The sequence below is a fragment of the Pelophylax lessonae genome (genome assembly GCF_965119305.1).
Source record: "Pelophylax lessonae genome assembly, chromosome: 8".
NCBI classification, from domain to species: Eukaryota; Metazoa; Chordata; class Amphibia; order Anura; family Ranidae; genus Pelophylax; species Pelophylax lessonae.
This window is the reverse complement of record NC_138775.1, coordinates 51,429,859-51,454,089: the sequence shown is the minus strand read 5'-3', so window position 1 is coordinate 51,454,089 and position 24,231 is coordinate 51,429,859. Positions and strand designations below refer to the sequence as shown.

The window sequence follows — 24,231 nt, the reverse complement described above, 5'->3', positions numbered from 1 at the left end:
ATTTTGTATTTGTTTTAGGAGCTTAAAAACATAGGATAGTTTTATAGGCAAATACCACAAAATGTATGTCAAGCAAAAGAAGAACTTTTTTCTAGTTTTGCATTAAGCGGGGAAGGATTAAAACTGCCATTTTCAACCAGAGTTCAGTGGTAGCCTTGGGTTCCTCCAGAGGTCGCTATGGTTTCCTTGAGCTATGTCTAATTAACCTTCAATTTAATGGTACATGGATTGTTCCAGTATTAGGGATACTTGGCAGAACCAGCTACAGGGCATCAGTGATCGTGTTGGCTGCTTGTAAGGGTAGAATTCTGGCTACCACTGTAAAGGTGGGCATTCTTTCCACTGGCCACCAATGTAAGGGCAAGTTTTCGACTCACTACCAATGAACTATTTTTTTGCAGGGGTTCCCTAAAACCTAGAAATTATTATTTTAAAGATTCATCTAAGGTAAAAAAGATTGAAAAAGGTTGGGTTAAAATCTCATCTTTTTTTTTTTGCTATCTGGGGCTCGGTTAGAGAGATTTATCTTCCTTTCCAGTCTTGCTCACAACCGTTTCGGTGACGGTGGAGAAAAATACAGTGACACATACAGACATAAAATCTGACAGGGGATTTTGCCTTGTCTACTCGACTGCTATTTTGCTGTTGGAGAGATCCCCTTACTTCCTGTCTGATAAAAATGTCAGCACTGAGTCAGCAATCAGGAAGTGAGGGCAAATCTTTCTAACAGAGCACTAAAAACCTGGAAGGGGTTCTAAATTTTCCCCATTGTATCCACAACTAAGGGAAACATTTAGGTTGAACATACACTTTAATGAAAAACTCCACCCCCCCCCCCCAGTCCACCCCCCATTTATCCACAAAAAACATACTTATATACCCAGCGAATACAGCGATGTCCTGTAGGGACTGGCCGTTCCACTGTTCTCACCCATTCCTTCACCTCCATATTTTTTTCTGATGTCAACGGGAACTGGCTTTCTCCTCCAGGTTCTTGCAGGCAACCCCATGATGACACAAATTTGCCATGGCACTTCATCAGGGAAGCTGCTACAAGAACAAAGAAGAGACAGCCAGCCCCCTGAAGATGCACTGAGGTGCATGCACTATTGAAGCCCCTAATGGCTTTCAGGATACCTAACCTAAGTATCCATCGAGGCTGTGGGCAGCTGAATATGTCATTTACACCTAGGTGGGAATACAGGAAGTATAGGAAGGATTGCCAAGAAACAGTAACTACATATTGGTCTCTGACATTGGATATTACGTCAATGGACCAGCAGTTTATAGTTCAGGGCACTCCATACATTGTACATATCCAGGTCTTTGTGGATGTTGAAGTGACAACGCAATGGATAGCAACGCCATTTATGAATGCAAAAAATAGCATTCCCAGCACTCTTTAATAGCTCCAAGAGAACATTTCATTCTTATCACTTGAAGAATACATAATTTCGGGTCCTCTATAGGACCCCTTTATAAAATCAACAGTGACAATGTGACCGACCTGTGATGCTGACCTAAACTCTGAAAGCTAATTTTCTGATTGGCCTGGTCTCAGTCCAAAGAAATCCACTAATCAGTAGCAGGTCCCAAAAATATTTTGTGCTTCCAAAAAAAAAGGAAATTCTTCTGTGTTGGATTACTCCACTTTGCACATGTAGTCTTTTTTTATTACATAAGCCCAATAATATAGTTAATTATTCATTGTTTTGTTCATCACAAAATTTTAAAAGTGACCAGGGAACGGTGTACATACATTATTTTAAAGTACAGCTGTTTACATAACTAAACTTTTGACCGAATGTCAATAACTGCAGGAAACTTCTATCGCCATGTCCTTATCATTCACTATAAATTTTAAATCTGCTTTGGTAATCTTCTTATACATTAATAATCCAATAAGGGTATCTGATATTGTAAAGGTTATCTGCATGCTGTAGTGACAGTAAATGGTCTCTATTGCCAGGAAACTGTTCTTAGATGTTTTATGTTTCGTGTACCCTGCTGTTCATCTCTCCTGTGCTGACTTTTATACTCTCCAATATGCTCGATGGATGCTTAGAGAGCAGCACGACGACCTGTAGATTCTCATATAATAGGAACTGCAGGTTTCTAATTACAAGGTAAATTCATATTCTGCAAAATATACAGTAAAAAGGGCCTGACATTTGTAGCTTTGTTGGATATATTGTTATCGTCTAATGCAAAACATTTATAATATAATTTATCGTGATTTGAAAACTATATCCTAGTAAAATAGGAATTCAATTAGGGGTTAAGGCTGTCATTTATACAGGTGCACCCCCTGCATTCTTTGAACCCGCCCTTCCTAGAAGCTATTTTTTAAAAATTCACTTTACACTTAAAGCGGAGTTCCACCCATTTTTAATAGGTTGGATTACATAGATTTATGTAATCCCCTTTAAAACGACTTTTACCAATGGAAAGTTTTTTCTTTTTGCTAGTAAATACCTTAATTTCTGCTTTATTCCTCCTCTCCTCACTTCCAGGTCCGATCGGCGATGACGTCATTTGGCGATTCGCAGTGTGTGCTGGGATGTATTCCATTCCAGAAATCTCGCAGTATCACCCAGGAGCTGAGCTGTACTGTGTGTATTCAGGCCATGAACTGCCCCGCCTCCGCCCCGCCTCCTCTCAGTGAGTTGTACTGTATGCATTGTATTCAGGCCGTTCTCTGCCCCGCCTCCTCTCAGTGAGCGAGGACTGAAAGCATTATATCCTCACTGAGCTTACTGAGAGGAGGCGGGGCGGAGGCAGGGCAGAGCACATCCTGAATACAATGCATACAGTACAACTCACTGAGAGGAGGCGGGGCGGAGGTGGGGCAGGTCACGGCCTGAATACACACAGTACAGCTCAGTTCCTGGGTGATACTGCGAGATTTCTGGAATGGAATACATCCCAGCACACACTGCGGATCGCCGAATGACGTTATCGCCGATCGGACCCAGAAGTGAGGAGAGGAGGAATAAAGCAGAAATTAAGGTATTTACTAGCAAAAAAAAAAGTTTCCATTGGTAAAAGTCGTTTAAAAGGGGATTACATAGATCTAAAGTTACGAAAATGGGTGGAACTCCACTTTAACTTAAAGTGTTTTTTTCACATTTGTAGCCAAATTTGAGAAAACCCCACTGAAAGTTTGTTATGTGTTCCCATTCACACAGAATACTTAAAAAAAAATAATAATAATAATAATAATAATAATAATTTCTTACCTTTTAGATGTTTCTAAGGAGAAGGTGTCATGGCTGATTGTAAGAATTTCTAGACAGTCTCACAGTGCCTTTGGTCCCACACAGACTGAGCTATGAAAAAAATTTGATTTTCTTTTTACATTTTTATTAGATATGTTTTTATAGCAAAAAGTAAGAAATAATATTTTTTTTTTCAAAATTGTCAGTTTTTTTTTTGGTTTATAGCGCAAAAGATAAAAAACACAGAGGTGATCAAATACCACCAAAAGAGAGCTCTATTTGTGGGAAAAAATAAATAAATTGTATTTGGGTATAGTGTCGCACGACGGCGCAAATGTCAGTTAAATTAACACAGTGCCATATCGCAAAAAATGTCCTGGTTATAAAGGGGGGTAAACCTTCCAGAGCTGAAATGGTTAAACATTAGTCCTCCCCCAAACTTCCACAGTCCTCCCCCAAACTTTACAAAGCAGGGAGGGCCTGTAAGGATCTTTAAGAATGAAAAAGCACTTAAAGCAGTTGTAAAGGGCATTTTTTTATTATTATTATTATTATTATTATTATTGTAGCACCCCTTTGACATCCCATAGGCAGGATAGTGCCTCTAGGGGCCAGGGGCGGGCTAACGTTTCACTGGGGGGGGGGGCCAAGAAAGGATATTGGGGCTAGTCACTATTGTCTTTTTAAAACTTTATTGCAGAATGGTTAGGGGTCCCAGATACCCTAGCAGATCGCTTACAGACTCTCCAGAACAGTGTCAGAACATTTAGGCTGACCCAGCAACACTGTAAGTACGTTCCCAAATGTTAGTGCTTCCTCCAAAGGAGTCACCTGGCCCTTCTGGGAGACCAGCCTTCTTCATGGCTCTCTCCAGCAAGGGGCCTCCCCTTGGTCTCCCCCTTGGCACAACTTTTCTCCAGACCAGGCAGGACAGCTTCAGGACCTCTTGTACAATTGCGACACACGTCATATTGTAATAGATTAAAAATGTCCCTATCCTTTTCAATCTGCAGCTCTGTAATTTTCTGTAAGGTGCAATGCAATATGGCTGCCTGGAGGTGTTCTGTACACAGAATGTGTACAGCGCACCCCCCAGAAACATAATTTCATGCTTGTGTGATTGGCTCATTGATTTTCCCAGAAGTCTGCATTAAGATAAAAGTCAGATTTTTGGCATCCCCTGCAACAAAAATGCAATTTTTGGTAAGATACTCCTAATAGGAAATGACGTCTAAGGGGATGCAGACCCAGCAGCTGTTTGATAATTATGAAACCACTCCCATTAGACCCACTCAGCACAGGGGCACATAAACAGGGATTTCTTCAGAACAACAAAAGGTAGGAATCTGCAACAAAGTTTGTTAAAAGCTTTGCAATATACATAGATAACCCAGGGCACAATTCAGAATATTTTACCGCATCCGAGTATGTGGTAAATGAACGCACAACATTCCGAAAAAAAAAAAAACTGTGCAATTCACGAAGGAACTTTCCTTAAAATCTTGCATGCGTTATCTTTCCGAATTAGGCCTTAATGCGTTTGTTACCCTAAATAAAAAAAAAAACAGATCCTGTTCCCTTAAAGCATGTTATACAGCAGTGCTTGTGCTGTGTTGTTCGCCCCCTGTATCACCTAAAAAACCTGGCTGATCCTGCCAGTGTCTACCCTCCCCTTTGTAAACTGACCACAGTGTATCATGGGTGCTGAGCCCTGACACCGGGGTCAGTTTATGTGCGTCCGTCACCTACAGCCCTGCACTATCCTCTCTCCCCTCCCTGCCTGTCTGCTCGTGTCAGTGCCCACCTCCTCCCCTCCTGCTGCTCTTATATTTAATTTAAAATCATGCCATCCACTCTGTACAATAACAATAAGTGTCCCTGTGCCTGTGTTAAAGAAAAAAATATGCCGATCTGTACCTAAATCAGAGCGGCATCTGGCGATCACGTGACCGCTCGGCTGTCTCTCCTCTCTTCCCCTCCTCCGCGGCTGAGCCCCGCTCGCTGGATCTACTCAGCCCCGCCCATTAGATCGGTCAGCTGGGCAGAGAAGAGAGCCGAGGAGTCAGCTGAGCGCATGGTGCCACTCTTATTTAGGTACAGATCGGCATATTTTTTCTTTAACACAGGCACAGGCACAATTATTGTTATAGCCTGAAGAGTGATCAGGCTGTCGGCTTTCAGATAAAAGTGGTCTTAGCGGCCGACTCGCCACGAGATCGCTTTTATAGGCAGTGGAAGAGCAATAATTCTAGAGCAAGACCTCCTCCTCCACCTAACTCTAAACAGGTAACCTGTAATAAATTTTAAAGCGTCACCTATGGAGATTTTTAAGTACTGTAGTTTGTCGCCATTTCACGAGCGTGCGCAATTTTAAAGCATGACATATTAGGTATCTATTTACTCAGCGTAACATCATCATTCACATTATATAAAAAATTGGGCTAACTTTACTGTTTTTTTTTTTTAATTCATTAAAGTGTATTTTGTCCCAAAAAATTGTGTTTGAAAGACTGCTGCCCAAATACAGTATGACAAAAAAATATATAGAAACAATCAACATTTTATTGTCTAGGGTCTCTGCTAAAAAAAAAAATATATATTTATATATATATATATATATATATATATATATATATATATATATATATATATATATATAAATTAGTTTTATATTTTTACTTGTGTCAGAAAAAGGCCTGGTCTTAAAGTGTCTTAATAGTGGTTAATACAGGACATGCAGTCACTGGCAGGAGCTCCTGGTAAGAAACTTGACAGCAGATTCACAAAAAACAATGTGTTCAAGAAAACTGTATACAGTGAGGTATGATGCCAAACGTGCTGAAAACCAGATTTGGGGTTTTGCACAAATGTGATAAATTAGGGGAAATACTTAAAACCACTAGGCTGTCAATTTAAACCATAAATAGGCATTGGAATTTCTATTTCAGCCATTGGGTCTATTTAATGTATTGACAGTCCTACCGTATTAAAAGCCAGTTTATCCAGTAACATCTGTATCTGAAATTTCAGGTTTTTCTGAAGAGTGATCGCGTGGCAAGAATGGTGCAAAGCGGGGGCTGCTCCGCCAATGACTCCCGTGAGGTCTTCAAAAAGCACATAGAAAAAAGGGTAAGAAGTCTCCCGGAGATCGATGGCCTCAGCAAGGAGACTGTTCTGAGCTCCTGGATCGCTAAATTTGATGCCATCTACCGAGGAGAAGAAGACCCCCGGAAACAGCAAGCCAGGATGACCGCCAGCGCCGCATCGGAACTTATCCTCAGTAAGGAACAGCTATACGAAATGTTTCAGCAGATTCTGGGGATCAAGAAGTTTGAACATCAGCTGCTCTACAATGCATGCCAGGTAAGACGCCATGTATGATTTATGGAGATTGCTCTTTTCCTTTGGGTCTCTTAAATCTTTTATGTCAGATCAGAACTCAAGCAGACCAGTGCATCCATCAGCTGGGTTGCACGTTCTCGATTTCCCTAGCTCGAGATATGCTTGGAACCAAAAAAAACATTAAGCAGCTTAGCACACAGCTTTTGTCAATAATTACACTGTTATGTTTGTTATTCTGCCTGGGATAGATAAAAGATGATGGAGAGAATGTGTACGCTATCTATATTAACCCGTATTGTGACAAAGGAGATAATACCCAACCGACCCAGTTTTACTGGGCTTGTCAGAATTTGTAGTCAATTTGGGGGACTTGGATACATTGTGGGTTGGGCTTAGTGCACACTTTTTTTTAGCGTTTGATGAGAATAACAAATGTTTTTACATAGTTGGGAGGACAAATATTTTTGTTAATAACTGTACTGCTTGATTACTATTAACCTCCCTGGCGGTATGATTGTTTCCGATTTTAGGTGCTGAAAGCAGTACAACTATACATTTGCTAGTAATTCTTAAGGACAAACAGCCCAAACCAACTATTTACATATGATTTTTTTTTACTGCGCGTTCTTCTTTATAACATCTCGGGTATAATAAAGTTTGAAACACAAAATCATAAATTATAATATAATAAATAACTATAAATAAGTTAAAGTATATATATATAGCACTAAAATTACACCCCGAGCCACACTCGGGAATACCACTAAGGAGGTTAAGGCAATTTAAACCAATATCTGGTTTTGGGAAGTGGCCCATAGTTAGAATTGTGCTGACCTACGTACACTTGAATGATGACACCCTTTTGTAAAAGTTCTGTGTGGCCTGTTGAACCAAACATCAGTTAAATATGTAGCATTCAGAATAAGCCCAAGTCTAACTTGTTAGTACAGAGGCTGCCTGCCACAAACACAGATCCAAATACACCGACAACACAGCCTAAAGGATTTTTTTCTTTATGGTTTTACTTGCAGAAACTTGAACAGGAGGGGATTTAAGGGTTCAGGAAACAATATCAGAAATCAACAGAAGGACAAACTTCTTTGCACAAATCCTGTAGCAGCAGCCTTCACTGGAGGTGATAGGGAATGGCCGGTACCTCTAGGTTTCTATAAGAGCAGACCCAGACCATACAGTAACCCCTGGTGCTCACTTCCTTCTAGCAGCAGACACACCTGGGAATCCAAACATCAATGTCCTAGGAGCTGTCTGCCACCCAGGTTACACTCAACACTCTTTAGATGAGAAAGTCCTTCTCAAGACCAGGACTCCCAAAGTAGTGCCCTCCAGCTTGTCCAGGCCCTCAGCCCAACACTAGCCGAGGCCCAAACTGCAACTCCTGTCTTATGCTTAGCTGCCTCCCAGGGACAGCAAACCTAAAAGAAGGGGAACCCTCCTTCATAAGGGAGAACACTCTGTCCAGGCACCCCTAAACATTTATTACCTTCCCCAGCAACCTTCTGGGTGCCTTCTTCCAAGGGAATGGCTGGGGTCTGATAAATATTCATATATCAGTGGTTGATCTTTCTATTCTATTTTCCAGAAGTATCCTCCAGAAGTAGACAAGAACAATCAACTACTGACTTTAGGGAAACCCTGACTAGACCACAAACAGGTCATTTCTCCACTGAGTATAGTGAAGCCAAAAAAAACTACCGTAATATTACCCTAACTTTTGGCAAAATGTTACAAATACAAAAAAAAAATACAAGTCTAAAATAACATGCAGCCCGAATTATCCATGTATGTAGGCATAAAAGTCAAATAAAAAAACTGAATTATTAGCAGTGAAATTTGAAAAGGGAAGGAGAAAAGTTGGGTGAACGTTCAGAGAATGGCACATTGAATTGTTTATAATTACCATATTAATATATAGTAGTACTGATTAGATTCAAATGTGTCTGTTTAGATTCTTAATATCATTGAATTTTCCGGTCAGAATTTGAGGACAGAGGTGGTCTAAAGGTCGAGATGCCCTGTGCCAGCTTCATGGCTTATGCACTCAGGTCATGTGACCCTTATCACAATAAGACCAGTTAAGCTCATGTATAATTATGGAGCTTTTCTAAGAGGATTGATTTCAAGTCTTAATCATATACAGCAACTTCAAATGAATTGTTCTGCATTGTTGGTTTGAAGACTGTAACTATTTGAGTTTCCTAAAGCTGAACACCAAATGTATTAAAAACATAATTTTGTTTTGATATATATTCATTCAAATTATTCTTAAATATAGACAGGGCTGGCCCAAGACATTGTGTTGCCTGGGTCCAAGAATGAAATGCCCTCACCCCCTCAAAAAAAAAAAAAAAACATGCCCACCAAAAGGCCCCCACATCTATTAATTTATATAAAATTTAGAAAACATTATATACTGTATATTGTTATCTTATTACATAACTTACCACTGGACCAGTCCACCAAACATCCACTGTCTGTCCTCTGTCCTCCTGTCTCTCCTGTGTCTGCCACAGCCACCGCCCTAGAAGATCCAGCCTGCCCTGCGTGAGATGGAGTGCGATGATGTCTGACGTCATTGCGCACACCGCAATCACGAGAGGGACCTTTTCCTGGAGGAGACACTCAACCTCCTCATACTTATCAGTTTACACCAGGGGCGGCAGTATGAGATGGGGAAATGCCGCCTGAAATGTGCAGCAAACTGATGACACACAAAACTACTAGAAAAAAAAATCTTGGCCATCAGTTTGCTGGGTTACTAGGAGGTGACGTAGGGGAAACTCTTCAAGAGAGCAAAGAAGTCACACACTGTCTGCTGGAAAAGTATTAAAGGGGTTGTAAAGTCAGAAGGTTTTTTAACTTAATGCGTTCTATGCATTAAGATAAAAAACCTTCTGTGTGCAGCAGCCCCCCCCCCCCAGGCACCCCTAATAAACACCTGAGCCCTTTGGTCCAACCCAATCCTCATTGGTTGAGATGGCAGCATGGCGCTACCCATCAAAGTCAGTGAGCCGATGAGAAGAAAGGGGGCGGGACCGACCTTCAGCCCTGTGCCTTAAATGACACACAGAGCAGTGGCTCAGCTCAGGTTCTGTGGTCCACAGAGGTGAACTGGACGGGGTTGATAACACTGCAGACTGCATAGAACAAATGATAGAGCTTGATTTCTGGCAGGATCAACATTTTTTTTTTTGCAAAATATATACCTGTTGCTAAGGTATTTTTAAGTGACCAAAAGGGAGCAAATGAGAGAAGCTTATTGTTAGTGTTTATGTATGTTCATTTTTCATTTTTTACTTGGAAGCTTCTTTGACCAGCATTAGGCCAAGCAAGGCTAGAATGTTTCGATGTACATGTAATGTTGCCCTTCTCGGGAAGCCGATCTGTCACTCATCATTTTATGAAAAAGTTTTCACGTGTTTCATGGCTGCCACTGCTGTAGGGCAGAAAAACATACCGATACTAAGGTTATGTATCATGCGCTGTATGTTTTATTTATGCTATTTATACACACAAGGATTACCAATGGCCCGATATCTGGGCCACTGTTTGTCTTCTGTCAGTGAATAAAGCCACCAGCTTGCCCTTGGGCACCGGTTTTCACTCCATGACAGGATATGACATGCTAGGAATTCTAGAAATAGCTTGGTGTGCCATGGAGCCTGCAGACACAGATTAGATGTGATGTAATCACTCGTTCATAATGAAACCCATAACTGATTCCACCTTGCCATGTTCTACATTCAGTGCACTATGGTGTGACTCTGCATATTGCATAAATGAAAGAGAAATTAATGCTGAACTCTGCACAAAGATACAAACTTTAATCCACATATATGTATCTGCTAAATAAAGCTGATCTATGTACATAACTATATATTTATGTTACAGAAGGAGGGGCAGCGGTGTCAGACAGTCAGACTCCATTAGACTGACTCATATCAGTTCAAAGCTGGCCATAGATGAGTCTGTTTTTTTTTTTTAAATTCCTCCAGTGTGTTTATCGAAAAAAACCTGACTCGATTTCCCCCATCCACACATTCAAAATGAATGGGGGAATTCTCCCCACTAAGGGTCCTTTGACACTGGCTTTCCACCCGGTGGACTCTGTTTTACTCAGTCGATCCACCGATCCCCACTGAGCAGGCGGATGACAGCTCTGTCTCCGCTTGCTTTGCAGAGACAGGCCTGTCAGATCCCCGCTCTCCTCTATGGGAGAAAACGGACCTCCTGTTCATTTTCATCCGATCCTCCAGACGGATGGAAAATAGGGTTTCCATCCATTTGGATTTCTCAGACCACATCGGATCGGAGAGCAGCGGGTGTCAGCGGAGATGTCACCACTGACATCCGCTGCTCCATAGAGGTACATGGAGCATCCAATCAGGTTCGCCTAAGAAACTGACAGGCGGACCTGATCAGAAAGGGGCCGTAATCATTGTATTTTCACAGAAAGGAGTCTTCCCCACTTGCAGAATACACAGTTTGGGGCTGCAGACTGTAGCCTGATCATACGAAAATTTCTAACAGTTGATCAGTAGATTGACTTCTGTTCAACCACAGAACCCATACATGGATACAAATGTGCCCAGCCCCTGCTAAACCAGCTGAAATAAACATAATTGCAAAAGAGGAGTGCATTGGAATTACATTATTAATGTTCTGCTGCCCTTTCGCTGCCCAGTAGGCTAAGACTTTGTAAAATTTTGGGCAGTTTTGGGACTTTACATGAGACACCGGCGAGCACTGCACAGCGTCTCCATCCCTGTATATAACAGAACTGAAGAGAAAAAGGGGATTAAAGGAGTCAGAATACACAGGGTGCCTTGGAGTGGCCTGCAGCTTATACATGCGTTTTCAAATGTGTGTTACCTAAACCCCTGTTTTTAACCTATTAAGTTAGACAGGTTTATTTGGTTTGTCAGTAGACTGGTGGGTAAGTATAGCAAACTAAGGGCTGGCTGGTTTCCACACACACACACACCTCCTTTAATCCCCTTTTTCTCTTCAGTTCGGCTAAGACTTTGTATTCCTTAAAGTGTTACAAAACCCATAACCCTGCATTCACTATATGTGGTCTCCAACAGTACACAGAACTTTTAGTAAGTAGAAACTGCTAAATAACTTTTTTCATCAGCAGTATATAGTAGTCTTGTGACTTATATCAGTGTCTGGTTAAAACTTGTAGGAGGGGTTTTCATTCTCCTCCGACTGTCCGATGAGGCTGCAGGACCCCTGACTCTATTTTTTTACAGTGTTGATTGGCCCTATGCTGTTCTCATGCACCCCCCCCCCCCAAAAAAAAAAAAAGAAACCTCTCTAGCAATACACACCAAACTGACAAAGGGTGCACCGGCCTAGCGCATTATCCTCAATATCGGCTTTATTAATTAAAAATTTGTCTACTCACAAACAAATGTTGTAAAACAGCATATCCAATCCAAACATCGGGGACAATCTGTGTCTGTGCCCACTGTCCTTAATAGATGATGGCTGACGCGTTTTGGGGCTTAGCCCCTTCTTTAGTGGCTCTGAAGAAAGGGCTAAGCCTTGAAACACGTCATAGGATTAGCCCCTTAGGTTCCACAGCGAGTATAACATGCATGCTTTACTGCATATACAGACTGATTTTACTGTTGTGGGTTTAGTAACACTTTAACTGAAAAAGAGAAAATTTTACAATCTGGCGAAGGTTTGTGAATCACAACAATGGCTAAAAACAATTAGGGGAACTTAAAAAGTGAAATGGTGCATTTAGCTGTTTGCCTGAATTTCAGCACTATATTATACTATTATATTGATCCGATTTGACATTGCCGGCAATTCCCAAAAGTAGTTTCTGTACTACTTTTGGTGACTTTGGGGGGCGATTCCAGTAGACATTTTTGCAATTGCCCCGAAGTCAGACTGAAATGCTGGGTTGAAATCGCGCACGTTCAGCTGAACTCGCATGATTTCAAAGCGGCCTCACTATGAACCTGGGCTTAAAGTATTTTTTCACCATATAGATGGATAGATAGATAGATAGATAGATAGATAGATAGATAGATAGATAGATAGATAGATAGATAGATAGATAGATAGATAGATAGATAGATAGATAGATAGATAGATAGATAGATAGATAAAAAGTTAAAGAAATATACTGTGTTTTATATCATTTTATTCAGGCACATTAGCCATTGACCCAAGGGAGCTTACAATCTAATTAGCTAGCCCCAGGCACACACACAGAAACACAAGCCAGGGCCTATTTCGTTAAAAGCCAATTATCCAGGTAGTGTGTTTTTCCCATTGCCAGAGGAAACTGAACCACCCAGAGGAAAACCACATAACCAAAAGAAGAACATACTGTACCACCTCCGCATGAATAATGCCCTAGAGTGTGATCCAGCTCTAAGCAACAATGCAAACCCATTTACTCTCACTTACTATGGCAGTACATGTAGAGACGAGGTGTTCAGGGCATTTATTAATAGCAACCAATAAGGTATACCCTTTAAACTGAATTGTCAAGGCAGAACACTGGCCACAAAGATGATTGTTATTTGGTTCTTATGTGTTATTTTGCAGCTCGCATTCTTCTTTGCATTTGAGTTGGTTTCCGGCAATAATGCAATCTAGATACAACTGTACTGTATATGGAAAAAAAGTTTGGCCATCACAGTCATATCAGTTTGATGGTAATTCCATTCCAAAAGCATGGACATTATTACATTGGCTTGCTCCAATGTGGATATAAAACAGCTTGAGTGACCTCATGTCAGATCTCAGGCGGCATATGGTTCCATGGGTAGGAGCATCATTTGGAGGTGTTATGCTATAGTCCTAGTGGATTAGTCCTTATGGGGTGTTTCTTGTGTTTGTTGGCTTTGTTTTTGGCATTCTAGTATTTGACCACATCCTGTTCTGGGCCTATTAAAAAATAAATATGTTTTTTGCCCTGACTATATCTGATGGATCTCTCCTTTTGATCCTTTGTACCCTCCCTCAGGCCAGGTGGGGGGGACCTGGTGGGAGCATTATCACCTCTGGTATATGTGATCTTGTCTATCTTTTGTCTTATTATTTTTATAAAATGGAATATTGTCCTTTTACACTTCTGACATGAAAATAGCTTCACTGAATATTGTGAGTAAGTGGAAGCTCAGTGAAACGCGTAGACAGAATCTAGATTAAGCTATTACACCCCGTTTATGGAGCTACGTTTCTAAAAACAAGATAATATATTGTATGTACAATGACAATAGTTTTTTATGTGCTTTGTCATCATGTACTATACACAAACACTGGTAAGGTATACTTAAAGTCCCCTTTGTTCCCCATAGGGTTTTTTCTTGCTAGTTGTTTGATTTGAAGTACAGGGATGAAACCTACCAGTGTTTTCTGTGAATGAGAACTGAGCCCTGAGTTCTTTATCATTTTGGCTATAACAGCCTCCACTCTTAAAGGAAGGTTTTCCATCATTTGTGTGTGTGTCTTTGGTTATTTGTGCCTATTTAACCAAATTAATATATGTAAGGTCAGCTCTTGAATTTTGATGAAAATACCTGGCTTATAGGAGAGATTTGAATTAATCCCATAGGTGCCCAACAGGGCCGGACTGGCGTACCGGGATACCGGGAATTTCCCCGATGGGCCGCCGGCCCTGGGGCCGCTTTGAGATGCGGCCGCTTTAAGCATTGGGACAGCGCCGCGGCCGCGCTGTGATGGCGGCTGCAGCCCCGGCCCCCGCTGTGCTCCAGTGACAGATACATTCTTGGAGTCTTTCCTACGTCAGCCGCTATGAGTGGCATGACGTCACATCCGGCGGGAGCAGCTGCGCGGCGGTGGATCATTTGACTGTCTGCATGACGGTCACGGTGCCGATCCCTCCCACACCTCACAGAAGCCAGCAGCAGCGGTAGCAGCATGATCGCAGCCAGGTCACACTGTGTGACTGAAGGAAGAGTGGAGCGGAGCGGAGCAGAGCCTGAGACAGCACAGCCAGGCAAGTGTAAATGGGCTGGGGCCTGGGGGACCTCATCCTCTTGCATTTGGGGGAGAGAATCAGCATATTAGGGCCCCTAATGCTAACCTACCCCCCCCCCCTCATACAATGCTTATCTGCCATCCCCCCTGGGGCCCCTCCCCCTAATACAATGCTGTTCCCCTCCTCCTAATACAATGCTAACCCCCTCCCCCTAATAAAATGATGACCTCCCCCTAATGCAATGCGGTCATCATTTTATTAGGGGGAGGGGGGTTAGCATTGTATTAGGAGGAGGGGAACAGCATTGTATTAGGGGGATCAGCATTGTATTAGGGGGAGGGGGATAAGCATTGTATTAGGGCCCCTGATAATTCTGCCATGTCCTGTGCCATGTCCGCACGCCCTCTGACATGTCCTTTGCCATGTCCGCACATCCTCTGACATGTCCTGTGCCATGTCCGCACGCCCTCTGACATGTCCTGTGCCATGTCCGCACAGCCCGTGACATGTCCTGTGCCATGTCCGCACAGCCCCTGACATGTCCTGTGCCATGTCCGCACAGCCCCTGACATGTCCTGTGCCATGTCCGCACGCCCTCTGACATGTCCTGTACCATGTCCACACAGCCCCTGACATGTCCTGTGCCATGTCCGCACAGCCCCTGACATGTCCTGTGCCATGTCCGCACAGCCCCTGACATGTCCTGTGCCATGTCCGCACGCCCTCTGACATGTCCTGTGCCATGTCCACACAGCCCCTGACATGTCCTGTGCCATGTCCGCACAGCCCCTGACATGTCCTGTGCCATGTCCGCACAGCCCCTGACATGTCCTGTACCATGTCCACACAGCCCCTGACATGTCCTGTGCCATGTCCGCACATCCTCTGACATGTCCTGTGCCATGTCTGCACAGCCCCTGACATGTCCTGTGCCATGTCCGCACGCCCTCTGACATGTCCTGTGCCATGTCCGCACGCCCTCTGACATGTCCTGTGCCGTGTCCGCACAGCCTCTGACATGTCCTGTGCCATGTCCGCACAGCCCCTGACATGTCCTGTACCATGTCCACACAGCCCCTGACATGTCCTGTGCCATGTCCGCACATCCTCTGACATGTCCTGTGCCATGTCCGCACAGCCCCTGACATGTCCTGTACCATGTCCACACAGCCCCTGACATGTCCTGTGCCATGTCCGCACAGCCCCTGACATGTCCTGTACCATGTCCGCACATCCTCTGACATGTCCTGTGCCATGTCCGCACAGCCCCTGACATGTCCTGTACCATGTCCGCACATCCTCTGACATGTCCTGTGCCATGTCCGCACAGCCCCTGACATGTCCTGTGCCATGTCCGCACGCCCTCTGACATGTCCTGTGCCATGTCCGCACGCCCTCTGACATGTCCTGTGCCGTGTCCGCACAGCCTCTGACATGTCCTGTGCCATGTCCGCACAGCCCCTGACATGTCCTGTGCCATGTCCGCACATCCTCTGACATGTCCTGTGCCATGTCCGCACAGCCCCTGACATGTCCTGTACCATGTCCGCACATCCTCTGACATGTCCTGTGCCATGTCCGCACATCCTCTGACCTCTCCTTTACCATGTCCGCACTTTTACCACTTTTAACTAGAATTTGCTCTTTTATATATAAAGCCCTATATGCTTTTATAACTATCTTATCTATGATAGTACACTCTTCAAATTTGCTTTAAAATGCATGGCTTTCCCTTTTATGAACAAGAAAATAATGGCGTTATGCTGTTGGGCCGGTATAATAATGCTATGGGGCTGGTATGAAATTTTTTCCAGGGCTGAATTTTATTCCCAGTCCGGCCCTGGTGCTCAACAGGATTGAGGTCAGGGCTTTGTGCAGGAGGGTCGCATTATTTGGTAAGCCTTGTGTGTGACCAATGATACCTGGGAGACCTTACAAGTGTTTGATGGTGATGCCCCGAGGAGCTCATTCCATTTTCTCATCACAGCTTGTTGGACTCTTTTTATTCTTTTCATTCTGTCTTACTTTATTTTCTGTCATATATGCCTCTACATGAATTCCTACATGTAAGAAGTGTTAATTACGGTGACAAAAATGACAGAAATGTGCTGGAGATTTACTCATTGGGGAGGGGGGGGGGGGGCAGGGGGGAAGTTGAGGTAGAAGGGGAAAGTCTTGGTGATTCAGAGGATTATTTTTCATTACTATTGGTTTTTATCATTTTAGTTTTGAGTTTGTGAGCACTGCACATGTTATATACTGTACCTATATTTATTGAGCCGAGTATCTAGGCATAGTGCAGGTAGCAAATATATAGAGTATCTACCAAAAGTGAGTACACCCCTCATATTTTTGTGAATATTTTATTATATCTTTTCATGTGACAACACTGAAGAAATAAGACTTTGCTGAAATGTAAAGTAGTGAGTGTACAGCTTGTATAACGGTGTCAATTTGCTGTCCCCTCAAAATAATTCAGCACACAGCCATTATTGTCTAAACCACTGGCAACATAAGTGAGCACACCCCTAAGTGACAATGTCCAAATTGGGCCCAAAGTGTCAATATTTTGTGTGGCCACCATTATTTTCCAGCACTGCCTTAACCCTCTTGGGTATGGAGTTCACCAGAGCTTCACAGGTTGCCACTGGAGTCCTCTTCCACTCCTCCATGACGACACCACGAAGCTGGTGGATGTTAGAGACCTTGCGCTCCTCCATCTTCCGTTTGAGAATGCCCTACAGATGCTCAATGGGGTTTAGGTCTGGAGACATGCTTGGTCAGTCCATCACCTTTATCCTCAGCTTCTTTAGCAAGGCGTGGTCGTCTTGGAGGTGTGTTTGGGGTCGTTATCATGTTGAAATACTGCCCTGCGGCCCAGTCTCCAAAGGGAGGGGATCGTGGTCTGCTTCAGTATGTTGGCATTCATGGTTCCCTTAATGAACTGTAGCTCCCCAGTGCTGGCAGTACTCATGCAGCCCCAGACCATGACATCCCACCACCATGCTTGACTGTAGGCAAGATACACTTGTCTTTGTACTACTCACCTGGTTGCCGCCATACATGCTTGACACTATCAGAACCAAATAAGTTTATCTTGACTACAGGACAAAGTTCAAGTAATCCATGTATATAGTCTGGTTGTCTTCAGCAATCTGTTAGTGGGCTTTATTGTGCATCATCTTTATGAGAGGCTTCCTTATGGGACGACAGCCATGCAGACCAATTTGATGCAGCGTGTGGCGTATAGTTTGAGGACTGACATGCTGACCTCACACCACTTCAACACCTGCAGCAATGCTCGTCTATTTCCCAAAGACAACCACTGGATATGACGCTGAGGACTTGCACTTAACTTCTTTGGTCGACCATGGTGAGGCTTGTTCTGAGTGGAACCTGTCCTGTTAAACTGCTGTATGGTCTTGGCCCCTGTGGTGCGGCTTAGTTTCGGGGTCTTGGCAAACTTCTCATAACCCAGGCCATCTTTGTGTAGAGCAGCAATTATTTTTTTCAGATCCTCAGAGAGTTCTTGAACTTCCAATGACTAGTATGAGAGAGTGAGAGCGATAACACCAAAATTTAACACATCTGCTCCCCAATCACACCTATTGTAACATTAACGGGTCACATGATACCGGGGGGGGGGGTCTAATTGGGGCCCAATTTGGACATTTTCACTTAGGGGTGTACTCATTTTTGTTTTCCAACGCTTTAGACATTAATGACTGTGTGCTGAGTTATTTTGAGGGGACAGCACATCTACACTGTTATAGAAGCTGTACACTCACTACTTTACATTGTAGCAAAGTGTCATTTCTTCAGTTTTGTCACATAAAAGAAATATAAAAACATATTTATAAAAATGTGAGGGGTGTACTCACTTTTGTGAAATACTGTGTATATATATATACTGTGTATATATATATATATATATATATATATATGCATACATTCTAAGCAGTTCTATTTTCATATCTATATGGACCTTGTGCATAGGGCACAGTCATGCTGAAACAGAAAAAGTCCTTCCCCAAACTGATGCCACGAGGTTGGAAGCGTACAACTGTCTAATATGGCTTTGTATACTGTAACATTAATAGTACCCTTCACTGGAAACACCTGAACTCACTGCGTTATCTAACATACTTTGAGTAGTAGGCAGATAAATAGTCAGAAAAGGGGTGCCAAGAGCATAAAAGCAACAAGGGTAACAGATGAAGGGGGTTAAAGCAGAAGGGGTACAGGTACTGCAAAGATTTAGGTAGGATGGAGCAGATATCCAGGACTGGAGCCGGCTTCTCTACCAGTAGTAGCAGGGCCAGCCCTACAATGGGTCCCGCTTGTTCCATTGGACCCAGACAGAACTTTGAGTGGGGCGGAAAATTGACACCCAAGAGTTTTTTGTCCAGCAGTTTTGTGTCATCCAGGGGTGGACTGGGCCAGAGGTCAGGGTTGCAACTTCCCCCCCAGGCCACTCTGCTACCCTATAAAAAGGCCGCCCTGCTGCCCTGTAAAAAGGCCACCCTGCTGCCCTCAACATGCATACTCATAGTTGCCGGGAGACTTCCCTGTCTCAGCAGACCACCATTCAGATAAGCTTTTTTTAATTGTTCTAATGTGAGCAAGTTTATTGCAACTGTTTCACTCTATTTTTTAAACTGATTACACTTAGAGGCACTTCGCTTTTTGTTTTTATAGTTGTGGGGAGTGGGGGTGCTAGCACACAGTCCAACACTGGCTGTTAAACACTGAGCACACATGAAGAGCTCAGTTGTGTGCACTGCTGAGTGCGGGGTACCCACAGGAGACAGGAAGCAATGAAAAATTCCTTCCCCACTGGCTCTGCCAGCAGCTGATGTTTGGGCGCAGCTTGCGAGGCTTGCTTTTTTATTGGGTGGACCTGAAGGAGAGGGTGCAGCCAGCCTCATGCCCAGCCTACCTTCTTCTGCACTGGTGCATGCGTGAGGCTAGACACTGAAGACTGTGGGAACACTGGGAAAAAGCAACAGACATAATATTAGTTAGTTCTGTGTTATAGGACACAAAGGGTGTCCATCATTTTTTTCTAGTAGTGGCTGCTGATCTGCTGGTTTGCCAAAATGTTGCATAACCTGTCATGCTCAAAAAAATCACTTTAGTGCCCTAGCCCGCCCCTATACTGCCCTAGCCCAGTGGCGCATCATCTATGGGTGCAACGTGTTCACTGCACACGGGCCCTGAGTGGTGTGGGGGGGCCCACTGTGCTGACACACACTGCACACATGGATGCCCTAGGGCGCCAAGATGGGGGAGCGGTAACATGCTGGTATGCCATATAATTTTGCATTTAGACTGTTGCATGTAAATCTGACTTCCTGATAAATTTAATTTTAATTTTAATTATCAGGATATAAAATAATGAATGTGGAGGCCTTTTGGTGGGCATGACTTTTTTTTTTTGGGGGAGGGGCAGCGTTTCATTGTTGAACCCAGGCAGTACAATGTCTTGGGCCAGCCCTGAGTAGTAGTCTCTGCTGCACAGATCAGTGTTACATAGACATGCAGTGGCTTTCTTGCCTAGGACCGCCTAACAATATTCTGTATTATAACCACCTCATCAGCCCACCCTTTTCTTTGATAACGATTCTTCTCTTCTTCTCTTCTTATATCAGGAATGGACCTGGTCATAGCTCTGTTTAGACCCTGAATGCAGATTGTTGACTGTTTGCTTTCAGGAATGGCCAACCTTTGCATGGTCCATCGTTTGGACTTTTTCTTGGGCTGAAGAAAGATGTGCATGTCTGTCATACATCATATGGAAGTTCATATCCCTGAGCTACCAGATGTCAGTAATAAAAAGTAATGGCCATAGATTGAGACACCGATTAGAAGAAAAGGCCAAGTTGGAAGTTTTTGTTAGTAGTAGTTTTGTTTTTTTGTTGTTGTGATGGACAGGGCTTTGGTCATAGTAGGTGGGACATTTAATGATTGGATATCCAAGTAAATGTGTTTAGTTAGTGTATACAGCACGTTCTGATGTACAGATAAAATTTGCATAGTGTCATAGGCACTATGTGATGGTGGTATATTGTAGGGGTTTATCTGCTGGACCTTATCTGTGCCTTCCTTTCCTCTCAGTTCAATAAAAGACAGATAAATGCCACATTAAGGACCTGATGCGGCTATATCCAGTGCACATTCAAGCACAGATAATCTGAACAGACTTCCCTGCTGTGTTGCTGTTTGTTTTTTGCACGGAACGGGAAATTCAGCTCCAGATGTTAGCATTGAGCTGAACAATAGGAAGAGATTACCCTGAGGTTTTAGGAGGATACAGACATCATTAAGACCTCCTTTGACTTTCAGCTCTAGATCCATATTTGCCTTTAAACTGCTAATTTGGTTCCATCATGCAGCCTTGTCTCAGAGATAGTCTACCTTCAGATTGCAGATCTTTTTGATGAACATCTTCGGATAACAAACTAATGAGTTTGATTAACAGACTCTGATAGTTCCACTCCACCAAGCATAATTTATTATCTGAAAATTGCCGCATAGAGTAACCCCATTAAAGGAAAGGAGCTTTCAACACCTGGAAGGAGTTAATTACACTTTGCTATAACTTTGTAAAGTCATTATATATATTATGTAAGAAAAATGATTACATTTTGAATTGTTTTGAAATCTATTATAAAAAAATAGCAAAACTAAATAAGAGGTTTAACCTCTAATTGCAATGATGCATTAAAGTGTATTTAAACCCATGTGGACATAGTCATGATCTAAGCGGTATCTGCTATAATCAAACAGATGATACTTATCTCACTTTGTGAAAATCATTGTAAATACCTTATTTCTCCTTCGTTCATTGACGGACGCAGTTCCTGATCTTCATAACCATTGGGTTATACTGCCCCTTACAGGAGTAGGACAATAGGCAGAAAAAGAATCTCGCTACGCCTATGGGCAGTCACAGGTGATAAACTCCCTCTCTCTGCTATAGTTCCTTGCTGGGATCTCTGGTCCTGGCAATTTTTTTCTTTTTAGATGGAAATTTTTTTGACCTGATTTTTCCTGTGAGATCTACAATCAACTGCCGGACTGGACGACAGGCTGGATAATTTAGATCCAGTGGTCACCCCAGTCTGGCCAGCGAGCATGCACAGGCCTCAGCTCTGTTCTAGGTCAGCCGCGATGTAGTCCCACTGGACGGGGGCTAGTCTGCAAGTTAAATGCCTCGCGAGGTTGCATATGGCCGGGTCTCAGCCTGAGTTGCAGCGTTCCTCCTGGCCAACAGCCCCCCATTTCGATGGCGAGGGGTTCTGTCAAGAGCGGTGCCTGCCTGGTTCCTAGTATGGTGAGTAGCTGTCCCCCCCTCTCCCTCTGGAGGGTTCTGGGGGGGATGTGGGCCCCTCCTTGGGACGGTCACACCCTTGTGTTCCCCTCCTTCCCGTCAGGCACCCCCTTTTCATCGGTACCCCATCCTACCCCCCTCCCCTTATGCCAGGGCTGTGTGGGTGGTCTGGTCCACCTCCTGGGGTGGGGGCAGAACACTATGCTGGAAATGGGGGCCAAGGGGGTGCATGACCAGACCAGGGGGTGTTGTACCTTGTGGGGGGCACCTGCCAACCTCCAGAGGCCTGATGGTGACCCCCTGAGGCAGGGAGGGCTGACATTCCTCCTCAGGGTGCAGGTTACTAGGCATGGTGGGTGGTGTACAAGGTAGAAAGATGGGCGCCAGTCACTTTTATGCTTGAAAAAAGAGAAGTTTTTTTCTCACAACAAGAAAAATGTGAGAGAGAGAGGGGTAGGGCACAGGACACCCTTAGTCAAAAACAGCAGCAGACTTGCAGATTGGCAAAGTCCTTAGACAAAAATGTGTAAAAGGTATACAGCAGTACAGAAAAAAAGCCTTTAGGCTGGGACCAGCAATCTGTACTTTGTAGCGTAAGCTGTCTCCTATAGCAACAACATTCAACTTACGTAAGGTGCAGGAACTCTCTGGATGATTCCATCTTGACGCTTTACCAGGCTCTCCATGGGTCCCCGGTCCATGCAAGAGTACCTTTGGTACTTCATCTCAGGTCTCCATCCTTTCCTTCATGCTTCCAGCCAGGTAGTGAGCAGGCTCTCCCTTGTAGGGCACTGAGCACATGGCTAGGCCTCAGGCTTCAGGCCTCCCAGCAGCAGCTGTTCCTCACACATGGAAAAGGACAAAGAACACCTAGCTTCCTCCAAATAAATACTTTCTCCCAGCATGCTCAGTGATCAGTATGATTGGGTGAGAAAGAATACATATTCATAACCAGACTTACTGTAATTCATCACACTATTGGCGCTTTTCCACTGCATGGAGCCGAACGGTTCGGCTCGCTTTTGTGCTTTTCCACTGCTGGTACCGCATGGTATGGTGTAGGAACGGTTCGGTACGGTACGATACGGCGGCGCTTTTCCACTGCATGGAACCGAACGGAACGGCTGTCAAAAACAGTACCACCTCGATTGTGGTTCCAAGAGGTACCATACCCGGTACCATATCCCACAATCCTTTGCAAGCAGTCACTACTAGCCACTGATTGGTCAGAGAATCCCACCCACCCCGTTGTTATCCCACCCACTTAACTTTAGTACTACTTTAGTGGAGAAGCAAACCATACCGTACCGTACCGAACCGTTCCAACACCGTACCATGCTGTACCAGCAGTGGAAAAGCAAACCGGGCCAAGCAGGGCCGAGTAGAGCCGAGCCGGTACTTGCAGTGGAAAAGTGCCATAATGCTAAAGGTAACAGTGTCACCTATTGACAAAAGCGAGAAACCACAGCTAAACCAGACTTAGGAGGAAAATCCAATGATCACAAATACTACAAATTAGCCAGGCTAACTACCACCTAGCACAGCTAAATTTATTATCAGGCCTGTTTAGTACAAGGGTGCTACATTCGTTTTTATGTTTGAAACCTGCTCCACCCCATATTTCTGAGATACTGCAATGAGTATTTGTTAGTTGTTAGTTGTACTGCCTTTTTTCTATGTCAAAATTACTAATAAGAAGAATTAAAAAAAAAAAAATAGTAATTTAATGTCAAAACCATGTTGAAGATGTCTTCATTAGGCCTTCTTTAAATGTATTGTCTCAGAAACCTGAGTAAAGCGGAAAATGTCTCTGTCATGGCATAAATAAAAGATATCAAGCCCCTGTCCTGTTAAATTATACATAAAGACACAGTAGAAAAAATATTACTATTATGCTTTATTTAGTTCATTGTTCCCATTCTGCCTATGAGGAAGCAGTGGACAGAACCGCTGACTCAGCGTATGGTGTCTTAATAAAGCAACCTGACCTTAATCTGTTAAAATACCTTTGATTATGGGACTCATATGCATACTGTATATTTCCAGGGAGTTTAAATTCTTATGAAAGTACCTTGCATAAATTGTCTGTAAATCTTCAGAAATGGCTGGTTGTGTGACTAGAATGAATATAGTTGCACATCAATATAGTAGTTTTGTGTATTTTATTTATATACATTTTTAGTCAACTTAATATCAACTGTTACATATGTATATGTCATATTTATCATTATCACCTAGCATATAGAACAGTAGGTTTAATTTCACTTGGTTAGTAGCCTGACTTTAACTGCTTTGTTGATAAAGCCGTATCCCCCTGTCCTTCTTCTTTTTTATAATGTATAGAGAGA

General features: G+C 43.4%; 1 protein-coding gene across 7 annotated transcripts in view; it reads left to right on the top strand.

The window, feature by feature from the left end:
• Positions 1–24,231, top strand: part of CADPS (calcium dependent secretion activator) — a 706,678-nt gene that overhangs the window by 214,844 nt on the left and 467,603 nt on the right. For all 7 annotated transcript variants that reach the window (XM_082264950.1, XM_082264948.1, XM_082264947.1 and 4 more), the window contains exon 3: positions 6,249–6,581. In XM_082264950.1, the coding sequence (XP_082121076.1) occupies positions 6,249–6,581 (333 nt within the window). The remainder of the gene's footprint in view (positions 1–6,248; positions 6,582–24,231) is intronic.